Genomic DNA, 15225 nt, shown 5'->3' with positions numbered 1-15225 from the left:
TTGTGTAACATTAAAAACCCTTCCAATACCTCTCTTTCAGATGATTCACACCTTTTAGATAGGGGGGGGGGGGGGGGGGGGGAAATGGCAGCACAGCTATACCAAATGATAGGCAGGGGCTACTCAAGATGAATACAGTGAGATATGTTGGAAGCCCTTCCCGATGAGACACTTCAGATGTAGCAAGATGTGAACGCAGTTATTTCTGTCTATTCTTATGGATAGTCATTAGAATACAATGAAGAATAACAGCAAAATAAACCCTTATATTAGTAAATGTTTACAGATAAATAAACCCTTCTTAATAGTCTGCAAATTACCATTACTACATGCAAGCAGCCTGGAGCGAGCAGCGCGCCTTGTATTAACATCAAACTGTATTGACTATAAACAATCGGCACTTACGCTGCCTTTTTATTAACCTTGCTCTGGAGCTCCGAGAGTAAGACAAAACTCTCTCACTATCCCAAGGAAATCTGGAAAAAAAATAAAAAATAAAAAATGTAATATTAAAGTGATCGGTATAAATTAGGGTGCTTTAAATAAAGGGTAAACACAGGTATTATTAGTACCGGAACTAACAAATAGGTGCAGCTCATAGAAACCGAGCAACAATAGTTTTTGGGTATTATATAAATAAATCTTAAGAGCGGATCGGTCATCAGATTTCACAGTAAAAGCTGCATACATTATGAATTCGATCTCTTAGACCTGATGATGCTGGTGTAGATACTATTAAAATCCATATTAGTATGGCTTTATAATCCTCAAACAAAAATGAACATTTTGTGACTACTACTACTAAACAAACTTTTAAAAATAGGATTGTGGCATGGATTTTTTTTCCAGAGTAGTAAGTACAGCAGCCTCATCAGATCGAAGATCAATTTAATAATGTGTGCAGTTTGCATTAGGAAATCTTTATCTGAAATAAGAAAAAAAAAAAATCTGCAACTTTTCTAAACACTTTGTGACCAGGAAACCACTTTATCATTAGTTATGGATTGGAACACACAGATTAATAAAACATTGCTCAGCCTGTGAGAAATGAAGAAACCTCATTTTTTTTGCAGTTAGAATGCTGCTGTGATCTGGAGCGGTCACATGAGGTTGTTTGGCCTCCGGTCCGTTCACGGCACAGACTACAGAGATTTCCAGTCCGTGCTTTGATCCCAGCCTGTCCTCTGTCAGGGGGAAGAACCAGGAGCCCATATACACATTAGGTGGTCATCTAGCGCCGCTGAATGGCTAGCTTTAATCATATCTACTTACGTAAAGATGAGGGAGTTAATATCTTCTGTCATTACTGCTCGAAAAACAAATGTCACTGAAGTTTTTCAAAAGCCCCAAAATGGAAATCTACCTAGTAATACTGTCATACACCCCTGGGTCCAAATCAGACCAAAACCAGCATCTGCATGGACTTTATATATTTTCCTGGTGTTCGCTTCCTTGTTCATCACAACTAAAACCATACACAATGTGACACAAACTAGAATAAAAGCATTTACCTGGCCTGTTCTTCCTCTAGTTTCATGGTCGCTTCATCCAAGCACGGTCTCATGGTCATGTACCATTTTTTTAAATCAAATCTTGTGAGATCTGAAAAAATAAACCAGGATGTTTTAATATTGACCAGATGCATTCTCTACAAGGGATAGAGTGAACACAAATGCAAGACATCAGAGCTAAATGTTGGGCAACGTGGTTTTAGAGATTTTTCATTGGGGGCATATACTTATTCTCCCTGAATGATGCTGACAAATCATAAGCAGGCAGAAAAACAGTAGAAAAAGAACACACCTCCACAATAGCTTAGGTTTGTCAGTGTGTGAGACGTAATGACTGAGCTCTGATCTCCTGGTTTAACCTCCTGCATGATTAGAAAGTGCTGGGAGGTCCCTGTGTGAAAAGGAGCAGCACAGCTAAGTTTGGGTGTGTCATATTAAAAGCCCTTCCATTAGTTCTCCTTCAGATGATTCACACCTTTCAGACAGGGTTCCCTCAGGGGGAAAGCAGCACAGCTGAGTTTAGCTGTGTGAAATTACAAGCTCTTCTATCAGATGTCCTCTTCTCAAAGCACTGTCAGCTCCACAGTACTGCCCCTTCTCCCACACTGCCTATCCAGAGCTGTGTCAGTAACCACACTTGTGCCTGTTGAGCTCAAAAGTTGCTTTGAGAGCAACAGACATAAGTATGACTTATTTCCGGATAAGCAGTGTTGGGGGTAAGGGCAGTACAGCAGAGCTGACAATGCTATGAGAGGAAGAGCGCCGATTAGTGATGAGTGAGCATGTTCGGATAAGATGTTATCCGAGCACGCTCGTGTCCCAATAGAGTATTTTCGGCATGCTCGAAAAAATACTTGAGTCCCCATAGCTGCATGTCTCGCGGCTGTTCAACAGCCGCAATACATGCATGCATGTTTTTTTCCAAGCATGCAAAAGATACTTGATTAGGACATGAGCGTGCTAGGAGAACACCTTATCAGAGCATCACTAGAGAGGATTTAAGGGTTTGTAATGTGACACAGGAAACTAAGCTGTGCTTCTGTTGCTTCCCTTATGTCTAAACATAATACAGATCCTTACCGGTTTGTGCTTTATTTTTACTTTCAGCAAAATTTGCTAATTGCCTGGAAAATATATAAAAAAAAGTTAAGAGCATATAGAGTAAACATTGAAACATTAAAAACATGAAAAAAAAAACAAAAACACAAAAACCCTAACACTAAGTGTGAGTTCAGACACCTAAAATTGGCCACGGAATTGATGTACCGTATATACTCGAGTATAAGCCGACCCAAGTATAAGCCGACCCCCCTAATTTTGCCACAAAAAAACTGGGAAAACTTATTGACTCGAGTATAAGCCTAGGGTGGAAAATGCAGCAGCTACCGGTGAATTTAAAAAAAAAAATAGATGCTCCATACCGTTCATTATGGCCCCATAGATGCTCCATATAAAGCTGTGCCATATATAATGCTCCATACCGTTCATTATGGCCCCATAGATGCTCCATATAAAGCTGTGCCACATATAATGCTCTGCACCGTTCATTATGGTCCCATAGATGCTCCATGTAAAGCTGTGCCATATATAATGCTCTGCACCGTTCATTATGGTCCCATAGATGCTCCACATAAAGCTGTGCCATATTGAATGCTCTGCATCGTTCAGTATGGCCCCATAGAAGCTCCATAGAAAGCTGTGCCATATATAATGCTCTGCACCGTTCATTATGGTCCCATAGATGCTCCACATAAAGCTGTGCCATATATAATGCTCTGCACCGTTCATTATGGCCCCATAGATGCTCCACAAAGCTGTGTCATATATAATGCTCTGCACCGTTCATTATGGCCCCATAGGTGCTCCATATAAAGCTGTACCACATATAATGCTCCATACCGTTCATTATGGCCCCATAGATGCTCCATATAAAGCTGTGCCACATATAATGCTCTGCACCGTTCATTATGGTCCCATAGATGCTCCATGTAAAGCTGTGCCATATATAATGCTCTGCACCGTTCATTATGGTCCCATAGATGCTCCACATAAAGCTGTGCCATATAGAATGCTCTGCACCGTTCAGTATGGCCCCATAGATGCTCCATAGAAAGCTGTGCCATATATAATGCTCTGCACCGTTCAATATGGCCCCATAGATGCTCCATATAAAGCTGTGCCATATAGAATGCTCTGCACCGTTCATTATGGTCCCATAGATGCTCCACATAAAGCTGTGCCATATAGAATGCTCTGCACCGTTCATTATGGTCCCATAGATGCTCCATAGAAAGCTGTGCCATATATAATGCTCTGCACCGTTCAGTATGGCCCCATAGATGCTCCATAGAAAGCTGTGCCATATATAATGCTCAGCACCGTTTAGTATGGCCCCATAGATGCTCCATATATGCTGCAATAAAAAAAAAATGACATACTCACCTCTCTTGCTGCCCGCAGCTCCTCAGCGTCCCGTCTCGGCGTCTCTCCGCACTGACTGTTCAGGCAGAGGGCGGCGCGCACACTAGTACGTCATCGCGCCCTCTGACCTGAACAGTCAGAGCAAGAGGACGGGAAGACGGAGCGGCGCCCGGCGGGTGGAACGTGGACAGGTAACTATGACATACTTACCTGCTCCCGGCGTCCCTGGCTCCTTATCCCGGACAGCTGGTCTCCGGGTGCCGCAGCCTCTTCCTCTGTCAGCGGTCACCGTTACCGCTGATTAGAGGAATTAATATGCGGATCCACCCCTATGGGAGTGGAGTCCATATTCATAACTTTAATGAGCAGTCCCACATGACTGCTGAACAGGGGATGAGCTGCGGCACCGAAGACCGTGGGACGGGCAAGGGGAGCGCCAGGAGCGCTGGGACTAGGTGAGTATGTGACAGACCTCTCTCCCCCTCACCCGCCGACCCCACCGCTGATCATGACTCGAGTATAAGCCGAGAGGGGCACTTTCAGCCCAAAAATTTGGGCTGAAAATCTCGGCTTATACTCGAGTATATACGGTAATTTTTTTGGTTAAATTTAAGGCAAAAAAGTCTGTTATATGCTTCAAGCAGCCTGACCTGTGAAGGGAACTCCAACGATTGTCAGAGACCATTGGAAACGGCCAAGAGCTCAGCAGTTTCCACGAGTCCTATAGCTTGGTCCATTCCTAGACACCGTGACTCCAGTGTTAGACACAGATGGTTTAGATGGGAAGACCCTTTAATGTATGGAACCACATTTTTTTTGGGGGGGAGGGGTTTCCACACAAACGCACACACACATATATATTATATATTACATATATACATACATACATACACAGTGGGGAAAATAAGTATTTGATACACTGCCGATTTTGCAAGTTTTCCCACCTACAAAGAATGGAGAGGTCAGTAATTTTTTATTGTAGGTACACGTCAACTGCAAGAGACAGAACCTTAAAAAAATAAAATGAAAAATAAAAAAATCCAGCAAATCACATTACGATGAAAATACTTATTTTCCCTACTGTATGTACTTACGGGGTCCACGGGCCCTACTAACAGCTGATCGTGGGGGTTTCGGCCACATTGATTACTGATAACCGACTCCCAGACTAACACTAGGCTTTTGAAAAGGTTTTTCTCCAAAACAGACTACCCCTTTAAGCGGAGATTGAACAGGAGTTAGAGTTGTGTTTGTGGCTTACCATTCCAAGTCATCGTTAAGGCCAAATATTAACTTGAGAACAATGACTATTATGGCCGCAGCTTGTATGTCATATGGGATCATTCTCTTCAGTCCTAACCGGGGATTATATGTCAAGACTGCGCTTTCGTCCAGCCCGGCCTTCTTTGCCACAAAGCAGGTCCAATTATGCAGCTCATCTGATCAAGAAAATATAAAAGTAAATCTAAGAAATTACCGTACATTGTAAAACAAAAAACACAACTAAACATTGAAGCAAGTTAAACCAGTCCTGCAGCGTTACTGTGCGACCTCTACAAGAGCAATGATGTCAGATCTGGTCAGATTACAGGGATTGTTCACTCATCATTTTTATTTATTTATTTTTTTAAGTCGTTCATCCTGCAGTAAAGTAGTAGTAATAAAAGAAAGCATACTTTTACCTTACAGATCCTCCTTTGTATCTTGTACAGTTTTGCCTAGGTCCCTCACCAGCCTCAGTACATCCAGTATGCAAATTTAAAGGGAACCTGCCTTGCCCCCAAATACTTTATTCTTCCTGGGACCAGCCAGCTTTTAGTCATAAAGGCGTGCCAAAGTGGCTAGAGTCACCCCTCAATACATAGGGATCGGCGGCTGTAAGCATACAATGGCATTTTGATTGACAGCTCAAGATGCAGCGTGTTTGCGCAGAGCAAGTTGTCAATCACAGTGCCGGGGCGTGGTTACAGCTGCCACTCACTGGGAAGTGAGCAGTGACTGCTGCAACACCGGGCCTGCTCCTATGACTGAAAGCCGGCAGCTCCTGGGAAGAATAAAGTTTGTTTTTTCCCAGTAGCCATGCATTTAGTAGGGCGTCTGGACAGCACTGAAACGGGATTAACCTGCAGATAAGCCCTGTATGAGGTTGGAGACATGAAAGGTTCTCTCTAAGGGAACAAAAGATGCAACCATTCTTGGAAGGATGTAATTCCACTGTTACAGATGTCCAGAGGGAATAGAAGTGTCCCTAAGTTATTATGCACACCGTGCTGATCTATATGTGCATGTTTATGGGTGACTTGGGAGTGGAAGTATAGAATCTATATAACGTATAGAGCTGTACTCTCCGTAAGTCCCATAAACAATGAAGGAAGTGGTGGTGTGGATGCTCAACCGCTGCTGCAGTCCGGATCGGCATGGGCACAGCATTGTGCCCCTCCGGCCATCAGCACATCGTTAATTGAGTACTTCATACAAACCCTTTAAAAGTCAATCTGATAAATGGCGTTTTGGTGCACAACCCATGGCCTGCAATGACAGTCATCAAATTACCATGTAATCTGTAGAAAAAAAGAGTTTGTATCCAAGCGGATATGCTCTCCAAGGAAGCAGTCACGGTGCCAAAACTTGTACTAACACCCATGGAAACCCCATCTAAACGTCAGCCACATTGGGGTAATGAGCCAAGGCGATAATTAACGACATGTCAGAAGCCGAACAACCTGTTTGTCATTCAAGGAACATAGACATAAGCTGACCTCTGTGTGCAGTAAACACGCAGAACATGCAGGCTGTCACTTATCTCCTCCGTACAGTAAGAAAAATCTCTTCAATTCCTACATTTCCAGTCTAACCAGAAACATCAGACATCAGCAAAGTTCCCAGTCTCTCACTGGTGCTAGCAAGATGTAATACCCTGCCGGAGGGAAGAAGCGGCCAGCCTAAAGGGCTCGGAGGACGGAAATTCCCAAAGACCTCTGTGCAGAAGACTGCAAGGTGCGAGTTTCCACCTTGATTATGGAGACTGGAGAAATTAATAATTTGTAAAGTAATTCATATCTAAACCCTTAAAAGGGCTTGGTCTCTTTTGAGAACACATTTTTACTAGTGATGAGCGAGTGTACTCGTTGCTCGGGTTTTCCCGAGCACGCTTGGGTGATCTCCGAGTATTTGTTAGTGTTCGGAGATTACGTTTTCATCACCTCAGCTGAATGATTTACAGCTGTTAGCCAGGCTGAGTACATGTGGGGGTTGCCTGGTTGCTAGGGAATCCTCACATGTAATCAAGCTGGCTAATAGCTGTAAATCATTCAGCTGCCACGATGAAAACTAAATCTCCGAACACTAACAAATACTCGGAGATCACCCGAGCGTGCTCGGGAAAACCCGAGCAACGAGTACACTCGCTGATCACTAACTTTTACTTAAATGCATTTATTTGGGGCTGAAAATCATTTTTGCAATTTGGTTTCACAAAATTTTTTGCATCGTTTGGCTTTTACAGGATTGATTCATTATGCAGATTTTTGTCATGTCACTTCATTGTTACTATTTTGCTCCTAAAAAAAAAAAAATCTAAATTTTATTTTTTATTATTTTGTTGAAATCTGAGCTCAGGTCTCTTCTACACATTCCCAAAGTTGACGTATACTGGTCGACTAACTTGGGTATGTATACAGATTTTTTTTCAACTCTACCCACAAGTGTTCGATTGGGTTGAGGTCTGGGGACTGTGGGGGCCAATCCAGCACCTCTACTTCATTGTCATTGAACCATTTCTTTGCCAATCTCGACATATGCTTTGGGTTGTTGTCCTGTTGGCACACTACTTCATCCTATTCATAACCATAGTATTCGAGATAGAAGTAACTCGTCTTGTAGGATAATCACATAGCTCAGCATTGAGACCACCATTGATCCTGGTCAAGTATCTAACGTCTTTGACTGTGAAACGTCCACATACCATCAGGCTTTCTCCATCGAACTTGACAGTACCTTCAATTTCTCGATCCGATAGCCCTTTTTTCCCTTGTTTCTTTCAGATCCATAAGTATCCATCAGAATCTAGTCTATTAACTTTCGTCTCATAAAATCACCACTTTCCAATCTTCTACTGTCCACTTTTCATACTTTTTTTTTAAACTTGAGCCAACGCTTCTTATGATGATATTGATCTCACTATTACTAAGCATACGAGCCACGTCCAGTGCAGGTTTGTCACACCAGAACCGATAGACCTTGGGATAAGCCAACTTGTTGACTCGGATAATTTGCCTGCATGTCCACCTTGGTTTTTGAATGGATGGATCAACTTCATTTTATATTCTCCAGCTGTCATGGCACTCACATGATGCATTTTGGCAATTTTCTTGGCCGAGAGACCGTCATCGATGAGCTGCAGTTTCTCTTTTCTTGGGAAATTTTCTTCATGGCTGCTCCTCGATTCGAACCAATGACCTTTCACTTGGGAATCAACCTAATAATACACTGAGCTATTAGGGAATGTGAGAACAGGTTGTAATTTGGAGTATACAGGAAGAAAAAGATTTGTCCACCACCATTAGCAAAACAGCAAAACAGTAACATGACAGGAATCTGCATAACTAATCATATGCTATATAGTTCCAAGTCAAATTTATGTATAAGATAGCCAAGATGATTGTCTATAAATTATAGTAGTCTCACATTCAGATATGTAGTGGATGGTGGAAAACCCCTTCTTGATCGAAATGTTTGGCCCCCTTAAAATAAAAATAATATAAAGCCTATACTCCCCTCCCATGCCAGTGCCGTTCCAGCAGAGATGGCACTCGATCTCCCTGGGGCTCTTGGGCGGTGTTGTGACACTGGCACCCAACCAGTGGTAGCTTCACTGTCTCCCTGAACAAATTGAACATCAAGAGAAACTCTGAGCTGCAACTGATCTCTGACTTCCTCTTCATGCCCAATGCGACAGCAGACGCTGATTGGGCGCCAGCGTCAATGTCACAACAGCAGCCTGAGAGCGCCGGTGCGAGAGAGTGCCAATAGCGCAGGAACAGAGTCAGTACGAGAGGCGAGTATAAGCTTTATTTTTTTTATTGGGGCCTAGAGAGGGTTATGACAAATTGTCCAAGTAGTGGTCAACTTCTTTAAGTTATTATTATTATTATTTATTATAATAGCGCCATTTATTCCATGGCGCTTTACATGTGAGGAGGGGTATACATAATAAAACAGGTACAATAATCTTGAACAATACAAGTCACAACTGGTACAAGAGGAGAGAGGACCCTGCCCGCGAGGGCTCACAATCTACAAAAGTTCCACCTAACACTCAGCAATTTTGTCATGGCAAACTTTAAGGAGCAAAAATTCTGTTTCCTGTTAACGGAAATAGAGGCAGAAACTGTCTCAAAGCTCCGGAAGCTTATGGGAAGGAAGCTCTAAGCCAGGCAAGAATTTGAGTGGTTTGCCTGGTTTATAAGTGGCCAAATGTCACTTATAGATGAACCCCGTTCAGGTGCCCCCGCTCCCACCACCCACTGTCCAGGACAGACAAAAATGTTCAAAAAGTGCGTGATGCCATCATGCTTTATTGTTGCAAAACAATCAATGAATTGGAGGAAATAACTGGAATTTTCCTGGAGTTCATGTCAAAGAATCCTAACTGAAGATTTGAATATGAGACGCGTTGCGGCAAAGTTTGGTCCAAGACTGCTTTCCGATGACCTTTACTGTCTGCAAGTGCTGAAGCAATTGTGTGAGGCAGTGACAAAAAAAAAACAAAACCTGAATTGTGGACATTGGAGGACTGGCTGCTTCATCATGACAACGTCACTGGCCACAAAGCGATGAAAAGCAACCAGTTTCTGGCGAAAAACGGCATAACAACGGTTTCTCATCCCTTTTCTTGCCTGACCTAGCCCCTTGCGACTACTACTTATTCCCAACAATGAAGAAAAACCCAAAAGGGAAAGAGTTTTCAGGACGTAGAAGAGTTTCAGAAAAAATAGCTGGAGGCACTTAACAGCATTAGTTCAGAAGCATATAAAAGAATGCATCCAACAGAGGAAAAACCATTGGGACAAGTGCGTATGACAGTATTTTGAAGGGGAATTAAAGTTTTCAAGATGTTATCTTGAATAAAAAAAACTGTTAGCAAGTAATTCTCATTTATTTGGGTCCCCCCTTGTATATACCCACCCCCACAAAAAAAAAGCAAAAATAAACTGGGTGTTTCTGTTCTCCTTGTCGATGAAGTCTGAAACTATCCAGTATCAGTGCTGACAATATCAAGCAAATTACCGTAGCTTTCTATCGCCGCACAAAAGAAAACTATCTCCCAAGTACCACCTAGAAGAGGTAGCCACTAGTGATGAGCGTGATTTCCCTGCATGTGTTGCAGCTGTCGAACCTCGGCAAGACATGCAGCCACGGGGACAGAAATATATTTTTCGAGCACGCTGAAGACACTCTATTAGCACCCGAGCATGGGAGAACACCTTATCCGAACACGTTCGCTCATCACTAGTATATATATCTGAGGTAAATATTTTTTCTTTATCTCTGACAGAGAATAGGGATTTGTACTATATTCCCCTAGATATGGGTTGGAGATATTTAAATGGATATATGTGTGATGGGCTAATAGTCACACTATTTTTATAGAGGTTATTACTTCTTTTTAGAAGAATAACTAGTAAAAGTTAAGTTTTAAAACCACAATTTGATTTTTTTTTCTAATATTTTGTTTTCTCTATGGTAAGAAACAGTGAAAGAGTGGGTAATATTTCTTTTCTGGTTATATATTTCTCATCACTAGTAGCCAACTTTGAAGTCAATGTCCGACCCTAAAAGGGCACATGCCCTGTAGAGAATATCAGTACTCCAGTATTGCTGAAGCTCTGGTTTTCGGATTATGCCCATATGCTGCAAAATTCCCCAAAATGTCATAACTTCTGCTGCATTTATAGGGGTCCATCTGGCGTATGAGGACGTGGGATTTTGGGTGAAAAATTGTTGGGCATACAGGTTTGTCTGGGCCACCATAACATTTATTATTTCCTCACTGAAAAAGAATTTGAAGAAGTCATTTTCAGTGAGGCCTGTAATTTCAAATCAGATTCCGGAGCTGCCCATAAAATCTGGATATTTTCGGGGGTTGGAAATCCACATGGGATCCATTGCTGTAGGGGTTGCCTGGGTCCTAGGGTGTCTTGCCGAGGGTCGCAGGACGAGACAGATCACAGGAGGATCGCACTGGCCACCAATTATATTCTTAATCTCAGATAAAACAGGGGTTCTACAACCGCTCTGCACACCAACTCTGAGGTAAATATGGTGTGCAAAGTGGTGATCGCTATTTTAAATTAACCCCTTTGGCACTGATTGATCAACAACTATTGTTCAGCCAATCATCGCTAAAGGGGTTCATCAGGAGAGGGGACGTTGCGATTACCCCATCCATTGTGACTGCTGTGATTGGTGCTGTCAGAGACGTGCAAGGATTGCATGCTACAGCAGCCATCTTAACTTGGCCACCGTGTGACGCAGCACAGTGACCAGAAATAGCAGTGCCGTATATACATTGCGCTTTATGGGAATGCAGCTCACGCAGTGGCAGTACATATATGGCGCATGTCGTGAAAGGGTTAAACAAGGGAAGCTCCTTGAACAGCTGTCTGTACAGGACATACTGGCTTGGCATCTTTGCTTAGTCACTTGTAAGGCTCCTTAAAGGGTCGGCCGTTGATTTAAATGGTAGGGACTTTCTAGGGGGTACTTTGCAAGATAGTTCGATTCTTTCATTCAGTGGAAGAGCAAACTTTTCTGCAATGGAGCATTTCCAAAGGGACTCCATACTCAGCTGGCTTCTCCAAGAAGAACCAATGTTGTCCCAGGCAGGCTGTGTGGCGAAGGACCCTACTGACAAAATGAAGGAGATTTGTACACTTTCCTGGGGTCACACTTAATGTATGAAAAATCGGTTCGAGTTAGGCAAGGTCGTAAGTATGGTGTTTAATTGAGATTATTAAAGGAGTCTGTGTCATTTTTTCAATTAAAGGACTTTATTTTGGATGTCTGTGTTTTCTTACAATGTGACTATGGGGTTAGTAATGGGGGCGTTTTATTGACGCCTCTCCATTACTAACCTCGGGGCTTCATGTCACCAGACAATACAAAGGTGACATCAACTCCCCCGAATATCACCCCACTTGCCATCGCTACAGGGCAAATGGGAAAAGTGAGGCTAAGTGCCAGAATTGGCGCATCTTAGAGAGGCGCATTTTCTTGGACGGCTGACAGCTGATGTTTTTAGCCTGGGGGGGCAGTATCCGTGGCCCCTTCCTAAGCTATTAATATCAGCCCGCAGATGTCTGCATAGCCTCTGCTGGTTAATAATTATAGGGGGGGCCTTACATAATTTTTTTTTTAGGGTCCCCCATTTTAATAGACAGTATAAGCTAATTATACAGCTGTGAGGTGATATTAATAGTCTGGGAAGCTCCATGAGTATTACCCCCTTCCCAGGCTATAAACATCTGCTCTCAGCAGTTGGCTTTCCCTCTGCTGGTTACGAAAATTGCGCAGGAGCCCACGCCATTTTTTCCGAAAATAAATCTTTTATTAATTATATACAAGTCCTGTTATTTGCACACACTGTACTAATTGTATTTGTCACTGACATCTATATAGCTACCTATTCCATTGTATTTACAGCATGGAATTAGTGATGAGTGAGTGTACTCGTTGCTCGGGTGACCTCCGAGTCTCTCTCTCTCTCTCTCTCTCTCTCTCTCCCTCTCCCTCTCCCTCTCCCTCTCCCTCTCCCTCTCCCTCTCCCTCTCCCTCTCTCTCTCTCTCTCTCTCTCTCTCTCTCTCTCATTTTTTGACTCCGGAAATTATTACGTCCGAAAACGTAACATAGCACTATGATGCCGCAGGAGCCGGAACCTATGTCATCACGCTGCCCACAATTAATTGGCTCAAAAAAATGGCGGGGAAGGCGTCATTCGAAACGCGACTTTGGCGCCAACTTCGCGTTCCACCTGGCCGACCCACACTGGGATCGGATCGGGTTTCATGAGACGCCGACTTTGCCAAAAGTAAGCGACTTATGAAAATGAACGACCCGTTTCGCTCAACCCTAGTCATAAATACTCGGAGGTCACTCGAGCGTACTCGGGGAAAACCCAAGCAACGAGTACACTCGCTCATCACTACATATTCTCTTCTATCCTGTCGGCTCCTGTAGTAATTTTACAGAACACGGCAGATTAATTACCGGCTTTTTTTCTATCTATCTATGATATATATATATGTCACTGACATCTCTATCTATCTATATATATATTTTCTATGTGTATATATCTATTCTAACCTGTCAGTGTGATTTCACTGCACGCACACATGAATTGCCGGCTTTTCAAAGGACACCGGTGCGTAAAAATCAAACAGCACTCGCATGGTCCGAGTGCTGTGCGATTTTTTTCTCGCACCCATAGGCTTGCATTGGCGAATCTCGGTGGAGTCTCGGTGTCAATCAAAGCATGCTGCGATTTTACACGCACGTAGAATACACTGGATAAAAAATATGGTGATGTGAGCTTCCCGATAGATTAACACTGGTCCGAGTGCTATGTGATGTTTTCTCGCATAGCACTCGTCCGTATTCTACAGTAGTGTGATGCCAGCCCATCTACACATTACACAAGCCGAACGTTGCTCATTTGCAGCAAAAACTAGAGGTGATGACGGCCAGCAGTGTTAAATATAGGCAGGTGAAAATATAAAAAATCCATTTTGAATCATATTTGACTAGTCAAAATATTTATTTATTATAAATTTTTTTTTTTGTTTTTAACTATTACCTCCATTATTAAGAAGCATCATTACAACCAACAGCCAGACATCCCAGTGGAAAAAATAAATAAATACCTGGCAGATTCACTTCCATCAGATACTTCATACAGAGCACATTAGGGTGGTAATAGCAGGTGTCTGTTACTGGAGGGAATGGGGGTAAGCTCAGAAATTTTCCAAGGTCATGAGCGATATCCAGGATTCGTTTGTACACTGGGAAATTCTGAAAAGAAAAAGGATAAATTTTTTTTACAGATTTTAAATAAAATTCAGTTTAATCCCTTTAATAAAAAAAAGCTTTAAAATATCTGAAAATGATTAAGAAGAGTTCAGGTTTAAAAGGCTGTAAAATGCCTAAATTAACATAAAATAAAAAAAAAAACAGCAGATACTCGCCTTCCCTGGGTCCAGCGTTAGCTGCCTGCAACAGTGAAAACATGTTGACAGTGTGCGGCACCATTGCAGCCAAATCACTGAGATTCACAGCCCATGCCAGCCTCTGAATCCAACTTTCACTAGTTCTATTGCTGTCGGTCATATATGCTCAGATGCACCCAGTGACCCTGTCTAATAAAACATCTGACAGTCCAGTTGTATCACTCACTCCACAGCTATGCTAAAGACCCCACCAATACCAGATGCATTTGCACCTAATGACCCTTTTTAATTTATAAAAAAAACTATGACCCTGTCCACTAAAACATCCCAAAGATCCCTTCACTGCATCCTCAGTACTCAGACTGCAATGTTATAGCACAAGTCAGGTATTCTATGCTTGATCATGCTCCTAAGATCCCCATAAACCTGCAAAGAACCAATGAAACGTGGAGTTTGTAAATACTAATAACTATTCTTCACTCCCTGGGTCACAATCACTACATTCAAAACCATCAATGGTCACTTCATCCATAAAAATAAAAATTCCCCATGCTGGGATCTATCAATGTCTGTGAATAAGCTCACAGGAGAGCAAAGGAAGGGGCCTGCAGCACTGAGGAGAAGCAGGGTGGGGCTGGTAAATGTAGTTTTAGAAGTGAAAAATAGGACCACCCTTTTCAGCTATATGATGCTGACTGCACAAGGGGGGGGGATGAAAGAAACTTGATGTTGGGCTTCTAAAGTATATTATATATATATTATATATAATAGTCATGCAGCTACTGTGCTTTGTAAACAAAAAGAAGGTCATTGTGGGAATAAACCTTTATGGATCCTCCAATTTTGACCAAAACCATCCAAGATAAATTTAAATGTGGTACATTATAATTTGATTTTAGACCAGAGATAAATAATATTTTGGGGTAATTATTTTTTTTAGGACAGAGAAACGATAATTTGTACTGATGTCTTGATAGGTTATAAAGGGAGCACAAGTCTCTGCATTACGTCCATGTTCGGAATATGCAGAGGGCTGTAGTTTTGCAAAAGCTGGAGATTCACGGGTGAC

General features: G+C 42.4%; 1 protein-coding gene across 1 annotated transcript in view; it reads right to left on the bottom strand.

Moving 5' to 3' along the window:
* The window catches only part of TAF1B (TATA-box binding protein associated factor, RNA polymerase I subunit B), a 128401-nt gene that overhangs the window by 21457 nt on the left and 91719 nt on the right, over positions 1-15225 (bottom strand). The window contains exons 9-13 of the mRNA XM_077291418.1: positions 13854-14001; positions 5194-5371; positions 2592-2635; positions 1512-1602; positions 406-476 (exon numbers count right to left, since the gene is read on the bottom strand). Coding sequence (XP_077147533.1) covers positions 406-476; positions 1512-1602; positions 2592-2635; positions 5194-5371; positions 13854-14001 — 532 coding nt within the window. The remainder of the gene's footprint in view (positions 1-405; positions 477-1511; positions 1603-2591; positions 2636-5193; positions 5372-13853; positions 14002-15225) is intronic.

The sequence above is a fragment of the Ranitomeya variabilis genome, chromosome 2 (assembly GCF_051348905.1).
Source record: "Ranitomeya variabilis isolate aRanVar5 chromosome 2, aRanVar5.hap1, whole genome shotgun sequence".
NCBI classification, from domain to species: Eukaryota; Metazoa; Chordata; class Amphibia; order Anura; family Dendrobatidae; genus Ranitomeya; species Ranitomeya variabilis.
Note: the sequence above shows the minus strand (reverse complement) of the source record. Positions and strands in the feature narration are given on the sequence as shown.